The sequence below is a fragment of the Phallusia mammillata genome, chromosome 1 (genome assembly GCF_965637545.1).
Source record: "Phallusia mammillata chromosome 1, kaPhaMamm4.hap1.1, whole genome shotgun sequence".
NCBI lineage: Eukaryota > Metazoa > Chordata > Ascidiacea > Phlebobranchia > Ascidiidae > Phallusia > Phallusia mammillata.
The window spans coordinates 15173609-15188513 of NC_137252.1; the positions used below are offsets into that span (position 1 = coordinate 15173609).

At 34.9% G+C, this 14905-nt stretch overlaps 2 protein-coding genes and 1 pseudogene across 3 annotated transcripts; 1 reads left to right on the forward strand and 2 right to left on the reverse strand.

Annotated features, from left to right (window-relative positions):
* Positions 1-276: 276 nt before the first annotated feature.
* Positions 277-4655, reverse strand: LOC145205995 (uncharacterized; annotated as a pseudogene). The gene is made up of 7 exons (XR_013853721.1): positions 2307-4655; positions 2140-2242; positions 1869-2028; positions 1445-1523; positions 1183-1388; positions 853-1011; positions 277-484 (listed from the first exon to the last, which is right to left on the reverse strand). The product of XR_013853721.1 is annotated as an uncharacterized LOC145205995 (transcript).
* Positions 4656-5993: 1338 nt separating this feature from the next.
* Positions 5994-11227, forward strand: LOC145218516 (G protein-coupled receptor 137Ba-like). Its single transcript, XM_080085940.1, has 8 exons — positions 5994-6609; positions 6900-6949; positions 7017-7098; positions 7306-7464; positions 7778-7927; positions 9632-9757; positions 9912-10039; positions 10745-11227. The coding sequence occupies exons 1-8, from the start codon at positions 6229-6231 to the stop codon at positions 10854-10856; spliced, it is 1188 nt and encodes a 395-aa protein (XP_079942066.1). The 5' UTR covers positions 5994-6228; the 3' UTR covers positions 10857-11227.
* On the reverse strand, positions 11003-14393 carry LOC145218511 (uncharacterized). The gene is made up of 6 exons (XM_080085929.1): positions 14016-14393; positions 13532-13690; positions 13164-13410; positions 12651-12855; positions 12166-12450; positions 11003-11754 (listed from the first exon to the last, which is right to left on the reverse strand). The coding sequence occupies exons 1-6, from the start codon at positions 14212-14214 to the stop codon at positions 11500-11502; spliced, it is 1350 nt and encodes a 449-aa protein (XP_079942055.1). The 5' UTR covers positions 14215-14393; the 3' UTR covers positions 11003-11499.
* Positions 14394-14905: the final 512 nt, after the last annotated feature.

The window sequence follows — 14905 nt, forward strand, 5'->3', positions numbered from 1 at the left end:
ATAACATATATTTGTTGGCAAAACGTTGGGTGAACATCAAATTTTAATCGGGCCAACTAGTCGGGTTACCGTTGGGTAAACGTCTAAATGCTCGTTGGCTTCTGGACGGCGAAACTGTCAGTCCAACCAGTCCCCTACGTAATCCCCAACCGTATTACTCATCGGGCCGATTTTTACCCATCGTTGGCCCAATGCTTTCACCAACGTCCTTTCTACAATGGTTCAACGTTTGTTCTGCACACGGTTTTCTGCTTACAAACAGCACCACACACTTCGCACAATAACAATTTCTGTATTAAAACGAAGTAACGAATGTAGGAAGATGGAAATTGTTATTTTGAGAGTAACTGGGCTTCCCATTTCTTTCTTTCCCTCTCTTTGCGGCCTCCGTCGCGGTCTTTTGCGAAACGTAGCCAGTCTGCAGTAACTGCGTTGATATCGGCATCCGTTGCACTGGCGGTGATGTGATTTCGACGCACCGCTCCTGTAAAAATATTTATGTTATTATGCAACCTCCAGGTGGGTTACCTCCCGAAAAAATAAAATTTTTCACTGAATTTTGTTCTATAAATGTATTATTGTGACAATAGAATATGTGGCATTAAAGTTTAAAGATATTCGAAATGGTTTACTACACTCTTCTAGCAGCAGGCCTTGCAAAGTATGAGCCAGGGCATTTTGTAGTCACTACAAATATTACCAGCTAAAGCATATTTACCCTTTCTGTAATGTAATCATTTCTGTGGACCCCCTTGTACAATTACCCTGTGCTAGAAACGAAATCCTAACTTTTGGAGGTTTTCCAATCCTAGGGTGGGAACCACTGATATGTGAGGTAAGTGTCAAACTTACTTTGAATTATTTCATTGAGTCCAAGAAGGGTAAATGCATGTTTTTTCCTTTGCCTTTCATGTTGAACTGCAAAGCAAGTTTATTGCTTACACAATGCACCAAGATATGTCTTACAGTTGTGCTGGTGTCCTTTCCACCAATACTGCCCAAATATTGTACCTGTTAGATACAACAATAAGAAATCATTACCAAAAAAAATCAATCACCCATTTTCATAGAAATTATTGTACACAACACCCACCTTTTTCACACAAAAAAGCTGACTCACTCCTATTCTTCATAAATTAACCTAACAAGTGTAAAGCCTTTTGTAATTAAATTTATTCTTACCAGGTTATTTTGAACTGTTTTGTCTTTGTCTTTTAAAACATCTTCGAAGTGTTGCAAAGATTCCATGTCATTTAGTGGAAACGACACATTTGATGGCAACTTTATCGGGTTAGAAGGGTTCTGGGAGTTGTTTTGAAGTACAGCCAACACATTTGCCAGTTGCAGTTTCACATGTTCAATGCCACATAGAATTTGTTTTTGAACAGCTAATAATAGAAAAACTTTAAGTACAAAATACAACTGCATAAACAAAAATACATACATGTGGAAGTATTTTGGGACGCACAAGTTTTTTCAGAAAAGGAGTCATCATTGGAAAATTCAAATGAATCATCAATTCGCTAAAAAAACAAAAATAATCAAAAATGTGTCAAGAAATATATATATATATATATATATATTTTCAAACTTTAGTAAGTACCATAGAAAGACCTTTAAATCAGTCGCTGTATATTATCATTTAACAAAATTAATGCATTTCTAACAAGCAACCCGATATTTAAAAATGATGTTGCTCTGGTACTTCCTGCAGTGACAAATTTATAGCCTTTAATTATTCATTCTTTCACTGTACTTGGAAGGAGATTAATTATTTTGGCAACATATAATATTACCCAATAACTGTACATGGAAATTCAGTTTTAACCACACCAGATTTTGTAAATATGTTTGAAAACATGACACACCTGATCACTTTCCAAAAGTTTACGCTTCAATTCTTCTGGATTCTGAGCACTTGAGGTACGTATCAAGGGTGGTGGTAAAGGTGCAGATTGAGTTCTTTTTTTAGAAGGGGGAGATGAGTCATCACTATCAGAGTCAAAATCAGCATAACGAGCCACTGGTCTAAAAATAAAACTAATGATAAACATGGACTGTATGAAAATCTTTCGTTAAAATGATCTGTGATACTTTTTCAATTTTTTCATAGGTTAACATTCAAGATAACTAACAAACCTTTTTATCCGCTTCTTTGACACTTCAGAATCAGAAATATCTGATGTTTGAAGATCTGAGACTTCTGCTTGGCGCAATTTTTCTCGGGCCTTCAAGTATGAATCTAGTCATTGCAGTTTTGTAAGTATACATACAAAACAACAAGCATGCAAGTACAAATGAAATACCTGTTTTGTACATTACCCTTTTTACAGTGCATGAAGTCCAAGTTGAATCAGCATCTACATGGTTTTTGACACACTTTGCAATTTTTAAACTGTTCCTATATGGCGGCCAATAACAGAGCTTCTCATTTTCCCTCAGCCACCCCAAAGGTATTATTTCAATCATTGAACAACCACTCTCATCATTTTCTCCAGAAAACTCTACTACAGCATACATGACTATAAATAACCTGTAGATGAAATAAGTTTAACAATGTTCTTCAAATACAACAAAGCCATGCTTATGTGGCAACAATACACATTTGCTTTCAACTTCTGACAACATACACACATATAGTTTTTCATGAAGATCACTTACAAAATATGTGCCAAATGTTTTAGAGCTGGTAGGATAGGAATAAAACTCAACAGCATGTTCAAACTTTTTGTATACTAACAAAATTGCATTTTGGTCTTCCAAGGAAACCAAAATGTTGAATATTTTTATAATCTGTCCCTTAAGTTTAAAGCAATTGTTGCCATTACTCACAGAAATTGCAAAAATTGGCAATTGCAACTTCCGGTACTGCAGAAATCCATTGCCAAAAGATTGTGGCAAAGGCCCAGATTTATGTAAGTGATGAAAAGAAATCCGTTTTTTACTTCTGTCAGAAACAGACATAAAATCTTCTGACAACCTTCTTAACACTTGTTGCAAAGGATACTTGGGCTTTCGCACCATGCGTTTCAATTTTTGCAAATAATTTTCAAAAGGAAAAGATGCAAAATTGTCCAGTGCACCATAGGTTTTAACATCATTTTTTTTTCACATCCATATAACTGAGTAAAATGTTTTACAAATAAATTTAACAAGTTGTTGGCATAATCACACCAACTTTTACACAAAACAGGACTTCGCAAAATAAATATCGCTACATGCAAAAGCATAAAATTTTTGTAAACATTATTATCCAAAACACTTTTTAAAACAATTGGTCCAGTATACAACAGAAATTGGCGAAACTCAGTAGCTTTCCATCTGTCACATTCATTTAAACCCCTAGGTTTTCGAGCAAACTCAGATGGTATAAAACTTCGCAAACCAAGCAATGAAGCTGAGATGGCCTTTACCTGTGAACAACTAATGCGAGTTGTTAAAGTTCCATGACACCAAAGGCCAATTAGGCGTCTTGTCACACCCAAGCATATTAAATGCATGTAATCAAGAGGAAAGTTAGACACTAGTCCAACATTAAGTGATAAAAAAGGAGATACAGATAAATGATGCTCATCATCTTCCATATCAGCAAAGGACTTGTCAGTACGCAAGGGAGCATTAAAATCAGGATAAGTCATTCGATGATTATTCCAATGTCCATGTTGGGTGCATTTGTCACAACCTGCATAGCCATTGTGTTGCTTGATGCACTTTATTAAAGATCGGGCAGGAGAATCACAGATAACAGAAGATAGTTTGACACTAAAATGTTGTTTGTCATAAGTCAAACCCTTTTCTTCAATGGATTTCATTTCAGCAATAAATTCTTCCAGATACTGCTGAACCGGCTTTGGCTTACAAGGTCCATAAAAAAGACCTATTAGAAAAGGACTTGCATATGAAAGATTAGTAATCACTCCCAAAATTGGCCAAAATTGACTGTTTGTGCTTTTGAACAAAGGCAAGCCATCAATGTTTATTTGTATCAAAAATATTTTTCTGGGAAAGTTGAAAGCTTACTCAATTCCTTTAAAATACAATTCTCCACACCAAAATGATAGTACTCGCCACCGCAAATTGCCTTCACATCATAAGTTGTGGCTGTTTGAAGCAATGTGCGGGGATCCTTTGGCAAAAATGGATGAGCAACCCTTAAAATACACAAAAGAGAAGACAAGGAAGCATGAGAAATTCTATTAGAAGTAGCCCATGTTGCTAATTCAGCTTTCATATTTAAACAGCTTTCAGAAGAATTGTCATCCTCATCATCACTACTGTCAATACTAAAACAGTTGTCTTGTGTTTCACAAAAAGTTACATCATTACTTGTAACACAATTTAAATCCAAAACATCAATGTTCACCGTCTCATAACTGCTGTGTTCCTTGATAACTGGTTGCTCTTTCTGGGAGTCAAGTTCCGACACCAACTTCCTGACGTTCCGTTTTACTTGACGTCGAATTGTCCACTGTGATTTTACTTTTGACTTACGCGGCATTTTTAACACTACAGTGTTCTAATAAACGCGAATCTGTAAAAACATTTTTACGTGAAGGCCACCGACGACACTACCAGTCTCTGTCTTTTTTGGCGGGCTTTTGGTCATGTGACTCTGATACGTCATCACAAACATTCGGGCAGGCAATTTTAATTTTTTTTTTATTATTATTATACAGCCAAGTTTGGCTTTGGCGGAAGTAAAAGCGCGTTTGTAAAGTCACTTGGTACAATTTGAAGAACAAACTTTTATTCCATCAAACACAACGTGAAAAACATCGAACAAGATTTGCTAATATTTAGGTGGTTTATCGTTTATATATCCTGCAACCAAAATAAGCTTAGTAAATTTAGAGGTGAGCAGATTTCCATTAGGTAAATTTGATTAGGCGAAAAAAAGAATAAAAAAAATTTCTCTTTTTTGTTCCTTCGTTATATTTCTACATTTCGCTTAAAATTAGTTGCGCCACAATGAGCATCGGATTTTCCAATATAAAGTCAGGATTCGGCAACCTTTTTGCAGCTCAGTCCGTTTCAAAACTACAATTTTATCGAGGCCCGGTCTTCCAACAACAACAAATGTTCAGCAATGAAAATTTATTGCAGCTTTTGTCATTTGCGCCTTTGATTCAATGAGAAAGTATGTGGTTGCCGACCACTGCGTAAGGTGTCCAGCAACTTCATAACACTGACTGGTTTTGGGTCGCGTATAGGCTATGCCACAATCCATTACATAAGCCAAACTTTTTTGCGATCCAAATTCTTCTAAAAAATTTCTCATGTGGTTTGTCGCGGCCCTCGGATGTACATTAATACTGTTTTAATTGCATTTTTTTCTTTTTTTTGTAAATTACTTCACCAGGAAACCTTGGTCAAAAAACAGATCTTGTTTGTTTTTATTCCATTTAGCTCAAACTTTAGAGCGGGGGCCTATGTCGCGACCCATAGTTTGGGAAACACCTCATATATTATATGACATAAATAAGCCCTACAAAAACTTTGGAGTTCAAAATAACCTAAACATTATGTCGTTGAAATAGAAGAATCACGAAGTTTTGTACTTGAAAAGATATTATTTATAACATGTAGATGGGTAGATAAAATAAAAAAATGTGTTTTTATTTAATTTCAGAATCGTTCTGATTGATTGCGTACATCTGTTTTTTCTGATTTTTGATTGGCTGATGCGCAATGTTTTTTTTTTCTTCTACGCATTCGTGTCTGTGTTATTGTAGTGCAAAGTGAAGAGCTGTGGTTGGTTTTAGATTTTTAGAAGACCTAATTTCACTAAGAAAGTCTGGTCTGTAAGTCTTGTCGGTAACATGACACGGCCTCGAAATTTGTTACTGCTTGGTAAACGTAATGTAAGGATAAAATAGTTTCTTTTTGTTTTGAAGTGATGAAGTCAATGTTTTGCCGCTTTTTTGTGTGGTTAATATTTGTTTTGTTTAGATGTTTTTCAGGAAAAAAATATTTGAAAGTTTTTGATTAAAACTGTTAGTTGAAATCAAAGTATTAATTGCTTTAAAAAGTTTGGATACTTTGTTGTGGTCAACTATATTTTTATGATGTGTCCAAGTTTTTACATTGTACAAAAATCTGCACACAAAAGCCATTAATTAGCACTGTGTGGTATTTGTTATGCTAAATTTTATTACTATTGTTTTAGGCCATGTAAGTCTCTTTAGCAGAGTGACTCTGCTATTTTTGAACTGCTGATAATCTGGAAAAATGGCATCTTGCCCCAATTCAACTGTGCCCATTACCCACAACAATGGCTCCATGCCTTCTCCATTCATTCCATCAGTTCCTGGCAATGTCACTTTAAGCTTGACCGTCTTTTATCTTATTATGTACTTTGCTTTGTTTATCAGTGTATATATTCAACTTTGGCTCATTCTTTTCTACAACTACAAGAGATTCAGCTTTCAGACTGTGTTTTTGTTTCTTTGTGCTTGTTGGAGTGCACTAAGGGCAACCCTGTTTTCCTTCTACTTCAAAAACACTGTCGTAGCCAATGAACTACCTGTGTTTGCTTATTGGTTGTTGTACTGCTTTCCAGTATGTTTGCAGTTTTTCACCCTCTGCTTGTTGAATCTATATTTTGCCCAGGTTTGTACATTTGTTTTGTTTGTAAGTAAATTCTGCACATGGTTTATATATTGCATAAATGAAATCCATTTATGGTTTAAAAATGCTTTCCAGTGTGTATGGTTTAATTGGTTTGTTGCATATACATGTTCAAGAACAAGGTTGTATAGTTAACCTAAATTGAATAACTAAATGTAATTTCATAAATGATATTATACCCTTCTGTTGTTACATTTTCTTCTGACCTTTACTTAAACAAGTGTCATCTTGATGATGGTTAATACAAAGAAAACATTTTTCTTTTCATTTAGGTAATGTTCAAAGCAAAACCAAAGTATGCAGCTAATCCCAACAAGTACATGTAAGTAAATACTTCATAACACACTGTGAAAAGATGTTTTGGTAAATTTTATTTACTGCTGTTCTAGATATCCATTAAGAACATTTTGTATTGTTGCAATTGTTATCTTTTTGGGAATGAATGTAAGCTGTGCAATTGTTGTTCAAACTGTGAGTATATATTCATATGTTTGTATCAAACTTGACCATCAGAAAACACTTGCTTTCAATTAGCTTTAACAGTGACTCATTTCATAGTCCATTTTGGGATTTGAAGCTAATGAATGATTTATTGGTCTACAGGTCTGCAAGCCTGAACAGTGTGTTTTATTTAAATCTTCGTAACACAGTCTTTGGCATTTATTTTTTTTCCTGTAGCAACAAAATGATGAGCCACAGGTCAATCTTATTCGTGCAATCGTGGTTGCAAGGGTTCTGGTCAATGATTTGTTGTTTGTCATTTGTGCTGTATCGCTTGCCTACTGCATTTTCAAAATATCAAAGACTACATCTGCCAACATTTTACTGGAAGCCAAGGTGATTTTATTTTATACACATTTACTACAGGCTACACTACACTGAAAAAAGGATCATGACTTTCTAAAATTTAAGATATTGTTCTTTGTTCAGATTCAAGTATCGTTGGAACTTTACATGTAGCTTAATGTGGCTTATAAAATAATGTACATGCATTAAAACGCTTTGGGAATTGATTTGAAATCAATGTAAAGAAGTTACTGTTTTATGCCATCTTCCAAACTGCAAAGGCAGTTTATACAAACTATTGTATCAGAGAATAAACAAAACCTAGCAGAAAACCAAACTAATTTAGTGTATCATCCTTTTTTAGGGCACAACCGTATGCCAAGCTGTGTCAGTGGGAATTGTCATTGTACTTTTGTATGCATCAAGGGCAATTTACAATCTGCTGGCAATTAGTCCACTCAGATGTAGCAAACTCTCATCTTTTAACTTCAATTGGTACAATGTCTCAGACCAGGTACAGTGAATTTTACTTGTATAAATTCCTTTGGGACAATGTTTGCCAATGTTTACTGGTGTTTTAGCTTACATAGAATGTGGTGAAAAACATTTTGTTAATAGAAGACTACATGAAAATGAAAACTTGCATCTTATCAAACATTTGTAGCTTTGCTGACAGGAAGTTAAACTCGTAAAACTTTTTTAGTGCTTGTCAAACTGCCAGGAGGCTTGTCAATCACAGCTATGGGATACTGTTAGATTGATTTATTGCCCTTTCTTCAAACCAAAACAAAATTTGTTTATAGTTTACTGCAGGTCATTTAGTCATCAGTGCAAAGTGATAAAAATATTGTCTAAACACAAATGCTGAAATAGAAAAAAAAATGTGTTGGTTTGTTCCAAACTACCTTTACATTAATGCATTATGACAGTTGAAATGATGTGTTTAGGCACACTGGTTATCCTTGAAAGGTAGCTAGGTGTGCCCAAGGTCAAAGGAACAAATAATCCCATATTTCTGCATTCAAATAAACCATGCCCCCAATGTTTGGTTATTTCATATTTGCACCAGAGCAAAGTTTGAGAAACATGGCATTACCACAACATAAAATGCTTGTGATGCTGGTTGACACATGTGTTTGTATGAATAGATTCAGTAAAAATGGAATGAGATGCAAAATCTGGTGCAATTTAAAGGCCTGGGTGGGTAAATTATTTAACATAGGTCTCATAATCCAACCACCTTCATTTGTTTGCAACAAATTTAAATGGTTGCATCCACTTTGAATCCATAACAAATTACCCATATGAACACTAAGTACTTACTTAGGTGCATGTCACATGTTCTTTACGTGCAAATGTGTAAATCCTTTTCCAATCTGTTTATATTCGAGTGACTGGTGGTTTTGCAGATTATTGCATTACATGCAATGACAATGCACATTAGGTTAGTGTTTGTACATTGTTTGTTTAGTGGTTTGCTTTAGCAGGCAAATAATGTTGACAGGAAGCATTGTGCTAACTTTTGAATTAGGTCCCTTTATCTGCATTGTCATTTCAGTGTGTTTAATCTGTGCCTTAAAACCCTACATGCAACTTTAACAAAAGCGACATGCATAGGCGCCAGGAAGTAAAGCATGGTGGCGGCCACCGTGGATATTAAGGTTTGTTTGTAGCGGTATCGTAAGAATGAAACATCATAAATCTGAAGAAATTTGGGAACAATTTTGCTTTTAAACGAGCGTGCTGGCGAAAAAGCAACAAAACCTCCCTTTTCGTTAGTGCCTTATTTATGACATCAAACATACAGTTGTTGGCAGTGAATGTTTGGCCATTCTTGTGTACAATGCGATTATACTGTAAAATAAAAGAATTTGAGGAAACGTTGCATTGTATTGAAACTTTATTGGGCTTTGAGTATGAGCTCTTTTAGTTGCATGTATTAGTGAGGTCATAATTTACGTCTGCCACCTTGCATTTTTGTACAACTCGGCGCCTATGGCGACATGTATCAAATCTGCTTTCAGAACATAGCAAAAATTTGCTTTCATTTGACATTTTACCTGACGATGGCAGAAGAACTGTCGAAACATTGTAATGTTTTACACTCAGATACTCGCTTGTATCTTCTTGCTGATCATATTATCGTTTTTGGTTTTGCTGTGCTTCATAAAATTACAACATACCATCATCATAATTTTCTGAATTATTTTTGTTGCAGGCTGACCTGGTCAATTTGAATGGCAGCTCATACATAGTATTCGGGGTTGTTCTATTTATATGGGAACTCTTGCCAACCACCCTTACAATCATATTCTTTCGAGTCAAAAAGAATGGACAATCAGTGGTAAGTTAGGCAATTGCTCCTTATACAACGGAATCAAGAAAATATACTTTCGTAGCACACACATATATGTAACAATACACAGCAAATATTTGGTGAAGGAGAATCCAATGTAAACATAACTGACTCATTATCACAATCCAACTTGTTTTTTTAGCAAACTTCAATCAGTGCCATTACTCCAAATGGATACAACACAAGGGTATATTTCTTTGACAATCCACATCGATATGACAGTGAAGAAGACCTAACAACTGGACGCAGTCGGGGTAATGGTGATTCAAGGTAACTTGTCAGAAGCATTTTGCACTTTTGGTCATTTTTTTTGCTAACATATAAAGGATGAACAACAAACACATTTAAAATACATATTGCCATTAGTGATGGGACGAGTACCCGGTAATCGGTATCGAACTATTTTAGTGGTATCGGTACTCGGTATCGAAATACTTTGTCTCAGTTTTCGATACCAACATACGAGTACCGAAGGCTGATTTACACCATAACAATACGGCAACTTTATGCCAATATTTGCTTCGGACAGCACAAAATTGGAAAAAAGTTCCACCAGTTTACGTATATCTTTTTCGCTATCATATGGAGATTACATTTTTCTGCATGTGTGTGTGCACACCTGTACCCCGACCATGACAGATAAATTAGCCAGTGATATACAACAAAGTACAACACTACACTTAAGTACTCAGTATCGAAGGTATATACTTGTGGTACTCGGTACTCGCTTCAAAACCTGGTATCGTCCCATCACTAATTGCCATGTTTCATATCTGCTATTACATTTGGAGAAAATCAATTTTTAGTTTTAGTGTGACAACATAAAAAACATTACTGTTTGACAATTATATTTCGGGCCATGGAGCACACTTCCATGTCTAATTAAAAATGTTCTGATAGTCATGAGTTCAGGGTAGTTTTTATACATGCCCTTTTTGTGTGATAGCTCTTAAAATGTTTACTGTTTTTTTGCAGTGGGTTCTTGCAAGTCAGTGCCCATCATATACAACAGGGCAGTCCCAGAAGAAACTCTAGCAAACACTCTCCTGGACGCCGACTGACCCATTCCACTCCGCCAATAGAATAAAAACCTCTCTTTTATCAATTTTTATGACATGCAGCTACAGAAAAGTTACTGAAGCTAAGCTTTTGCTACAGTTAAATATTCTACCGCGCAAGCAGTTTTACTGCAATTCAGTACTTGCTTTTATAAACCTGCTTTTCGTTGCAATATACAGTGTTCCCAATGTATTGTAAAATGAATGAAGAGTGTATAAAGTTACATGTTGCATAAAGTATGTTACTGCAAACAACATTTTTTGCATCACTAATAATTGAAAAACAGCATATTGAATGTACATAATAACCAAAGTGCCAGTTTCATTTGTATCCCTTCGCTAGCAAGTTGATTCTTTATTGATTGTACTGTGACACTGCTAAGTAAATCATATTACTATACTGTTAGTTCTGTTTTTGTTTCAGACACTAAAAGTTGAGGTTTGAAAAAAAGATAGCACTTATTGCACTGTTAAACAACCCTCATAAAAAGTTGCTTGTGTTAGGAACAAAGAAGTTGGTAGACAAGACAAAATCAGCTACTGCATAAATACTCTACAAACTACAGTGAAATTCAAAAATATAACAGTGGAGCACTTAGAAAAATAACAAAATAGGTAGAAAGTTTCGCTACAAAATATGCCGAAGCTAATAGCATGAAATCAGATATGAGGTCAGTCTTTTTGCAAGCTGAGATAGTTAAGAAAGATTTGAAGTTTCATTTTGTTTACGGCAGTTCCAAAGTGTGTTCCCTCTACACTCCAAATACCAGAGGTGATGTGGCGAAGGTCAATGGTCGGAATATTCCTGCTTTTACAATACTCATCCATACCATCAATATATTTATCTATATCATCATCTGTTCCATGCATTCTCATGAACTGTGGTGGTTTAAATAAACCACTCTTTACAGTGTGAACCCAAATGAGCTGAAAAATATCGAAAGATTAATAATCTGAAAAATAGATAAAGGATGATTTGATCTGAATTCAGGGACAGAGAAAGAGAACACAAGGGAACACTTTGCATGTCATTTTTTTATTTCCAAACACTTAAGTTATTAGCAGCTAATAGTTGAGTAGTATTAAGTCAGTACAAAAGACCAGTACTAAATGGAAAGCAACACTGTGATCAATACTTAGATTTGAGGAGATAATTAACACTAGGTTCAGTTTAACTGGATAGTGTGTTCACACTTTTATCTCTTAACATAATAGCAGGGGGAAAATGTGTGCATTGAATTATTCCCATCAACTCTGTGCTTCTGAATGTTATATATAATTCCACAAGCAAAACATACTCATTTAAGTTTCAGTTTTTGGTCGAGCACAACCACATACCTTGGGCCAGACCTGTCCCAGTACCAATTGCACAGAAGGATCAAGGTAGTCAATAATTGTATTGGTCAAATACTGGTCATGAACTCCTATCCCTACGAGCACATATGAATTTCTTTTTCCAATCAAAGACTTTACATAATCTTTCAATTCCTGTGCAAAACTTGCAAGATAAAACATCTTTAAGTCCACTCTCAAATCAGTAATCTGGCCATTGCATATTCCTGGACTTGGTAAATCTGTGCCTTGTTGAGCCAAAGCCATTCCAAGACAGTACTTGTCCATGTTCTGAAAAGAATGTACAATGTATTAAAATTTAAGCAAAATAAAAGCATGTCTCAGGAACATCATGTGAGTGCATTTCACTGTAAGAATGATATCTTCTTATTTTTTAGGTGTAAAACATCAGAGCGTTTTGACAGTTTCTTTTGTCATTATCAGGTGAAATAAGGCAACACTCATTTGATAACAATACCCTAATATTTTACCTGCCAAGAATCAACACATTTTTTGCGCAGTGATGGTGGCATACATGCAACCACACTACCATTATGGTAATTGTCAGTCAGCATTTGCAAAAACACTGAGTACATGTTTCTCATCAGTGAATTTCCTACAAAGGTGATCTGTCTAATCTCGTTGCTGTGCAACAAGCTACATGCTGTCTCCTGATTGTATTCAACCCACGAACACCTGTAAAAGACAAGGTATAGTAAAAAAATAATAAGTGAAATTGACCTTTGCAATAGGTCCAATTTTGATCTGAAATGGTGTCCTTAGTCATGCAACCGTTTCACACAATTAAACTGTTAAAAAAAGATACATATGCACTGCATTATTACACTAAAAAATTAGATAAAAAATCATTTGATCTTGATTTCCTTTCAGGAATAAACAGAAGATTGTAGTAGTTTTTTAATATATATGCATTGTTTAATTTTTTTTAGAACTTTCAAAGTTGGAAAATAACAAAATACCTTTTTTTGTAAACAAAAAAATACCTTGAATCAGAAGTCTGCCATCTTGAAAGCTCTGCATGGGAATAGCTGGCCAGGTTTATGCTATTTTTTGATTGGCATTCATTCTCTGGCACACAATGTCCCTGGTACTTATCACTGCAGCATGGTGTGGAACTGTGTGGGTCACACCATGCAGAAGCATCAACCTTTAGTAAACCACATGCTTTAGATTTCGGGAGTTGCCAGAAGCCACACCTCTTGTCTTCCCTGAATGGCAGTTTGGAAAAACCTGGAAAATTTTGATATCGGTTTAAAATATTTGATCTTAATTTGTTTTTAGTGCTTTTATTAAACAAAAATATTGATGAAACTAAGATTTTAATATTTTGTAAAAAACTGGTCTCAAATACCTTCATGAAGTACCCTGAAATCTTGTAGCAGCATGTCCAACTCCTGTTGTTTAGACTTTTGTGCATGTACAGTTTTTTCTATCCACTTTCCAACAGTCATGTTTTTGAGGATGTTGTCACACTTTGCAATTTGAAGTTTATGCCCCAACACAGATTTTTCTGAAATAAAATATTATTTAATATTGTTTGTCCAAACCTATTAACTTTTTTGGGGGGCAATCAAAAGGTCACACTGCCAAAAAGTTTATATCAAATGGTTAGATGCTTTTAGCTACCTGGTGTGCAACAGCAGCACAACCTATACTTGCATCAAGGCTTTTGGTTGCCACTATTTGCCTGTAACAAAACTTTAAACTTACTTGAAGTACATGCTAACGTTTTTTGGACTACATGATAAATCAATTTATGTTGTACTTTGTGACTGTTCACAAAACATACAATTTTGAATTATAAAGGTTTGAAAAACACTTTGCAGTTTACAAACCTGGCTGTTTCGGAACTTCAATGCAGTTAGATTTGTCCATTGGAGGTTTGGCTCCTTCCAGCATATCGTTACCACATATCCATAGTGTAACTGTGGCATATTTCCCGAAAAGAACAAGAACCACAAGTAATACAACGACGAAAGAGGCTAAAATTTTCTTCCGACTGTTGCAATATATTTTCATGACTTTTAATTTCATTACTCACAGTTATGTTTCAAGTCACGATTTTTGTAATGCCTTGATCAAACTAAACGTTTCGTGCTAGCATTAGTCACAAAGTTAGTGACATAAACACATTCACAATTCATTTGAATTAACAACGAAACCGGTAACAAACAACAATCGGCGGCGTACCTACGTCACTTGTTGAAACTCAATGAGGCATGGCCACAAGAAAAAAAACACGTTCTTCTAATAAAATTAAACAGTAATACCGTTTTTATTTAAATCTTGCAGTTGCTCTAGAACACAAAAAAATTATTCTATCAAAAAATTTACTTTAAAACACCTACGAAAGAAATGAAAAAATCAAAAAACAATCATTATTCTCTGTCGGCCTTGTAATTTGCTGCTCGTGTGGATTTTTCTTCCCGGCTTCAAATTCGACTTGTGTGTTCGTTTGCAAAACGTTTTTGTATGTTTGTAGCTTTTTGGAAATAACACATAATTCAGGAAAAAATTTTTGTTCCTTAGTAAGTTAATTGTTGTTTTAGCGCAATTCTGCCATAAAAGTGGTCTTTGTTTTTAGGATAAATTAAATTGATTGATAACAAACGAAGTCGTGATATTCTGTGAATTTCTTGATATTCTGATATTTTTTGGTTTACAATTTTTATTGTTTTGTTTTTTTCTTCGTCTTTTTAACATGTTCATGATATTTTAAATTAAA

What these genes read in the sequence shown, in the direction of transcription:
- LOC145218516 (XM_080085940.1), top strand. Translation starts at nt 6,229, where the DNA reads ATGGCATCTTGCCCCAATTCAACTGTGCCCATTACCCACAACAATGGC. An exon ending in GCTAATCCCAACAAGTACAT is followed by an intron (nt 6,950 to 7,016) that starts GTAAGTAAATAC and finishes CTGCTGTTCTAG; the next exon opens with ATATCCATTAAGAACATTTT. An exon ending in ACATTTTACTGGAAGCCAAG is followed by an intron (nt 7,465 to 7,777) that starts GTGATTTTATTT and finishes ATCCTTTTTTAG; the next exon opens with GGCACAACCGTATGCCAAGC.
- LOC145218511 (XM_080085929.1), bottom strand. Translation starts at nt 14,214, where the DNA reads ATGAAATTAAAAGTCATGAAAATATATTGCAACAGTCGGAAGAAAATT. An exon ending in TGGCAGACTTCTGATTCAAG is followed by an intron (nt 12,856 to 13,163) that starts GTATTTTTTTGT and finishes TGTCTTTTACAG; the next exon opens with GTGTTCGTGGGTTGAATACA. An exon ending in TGGGACAGGTCTGGCCCAAG is followed by an intron (nt 11,755 to 12,165) that starts GTATGTGGTTGT and finishes GATATTTTTCAG; the next exon opens with CTCATTTGGGTTCACACTGT.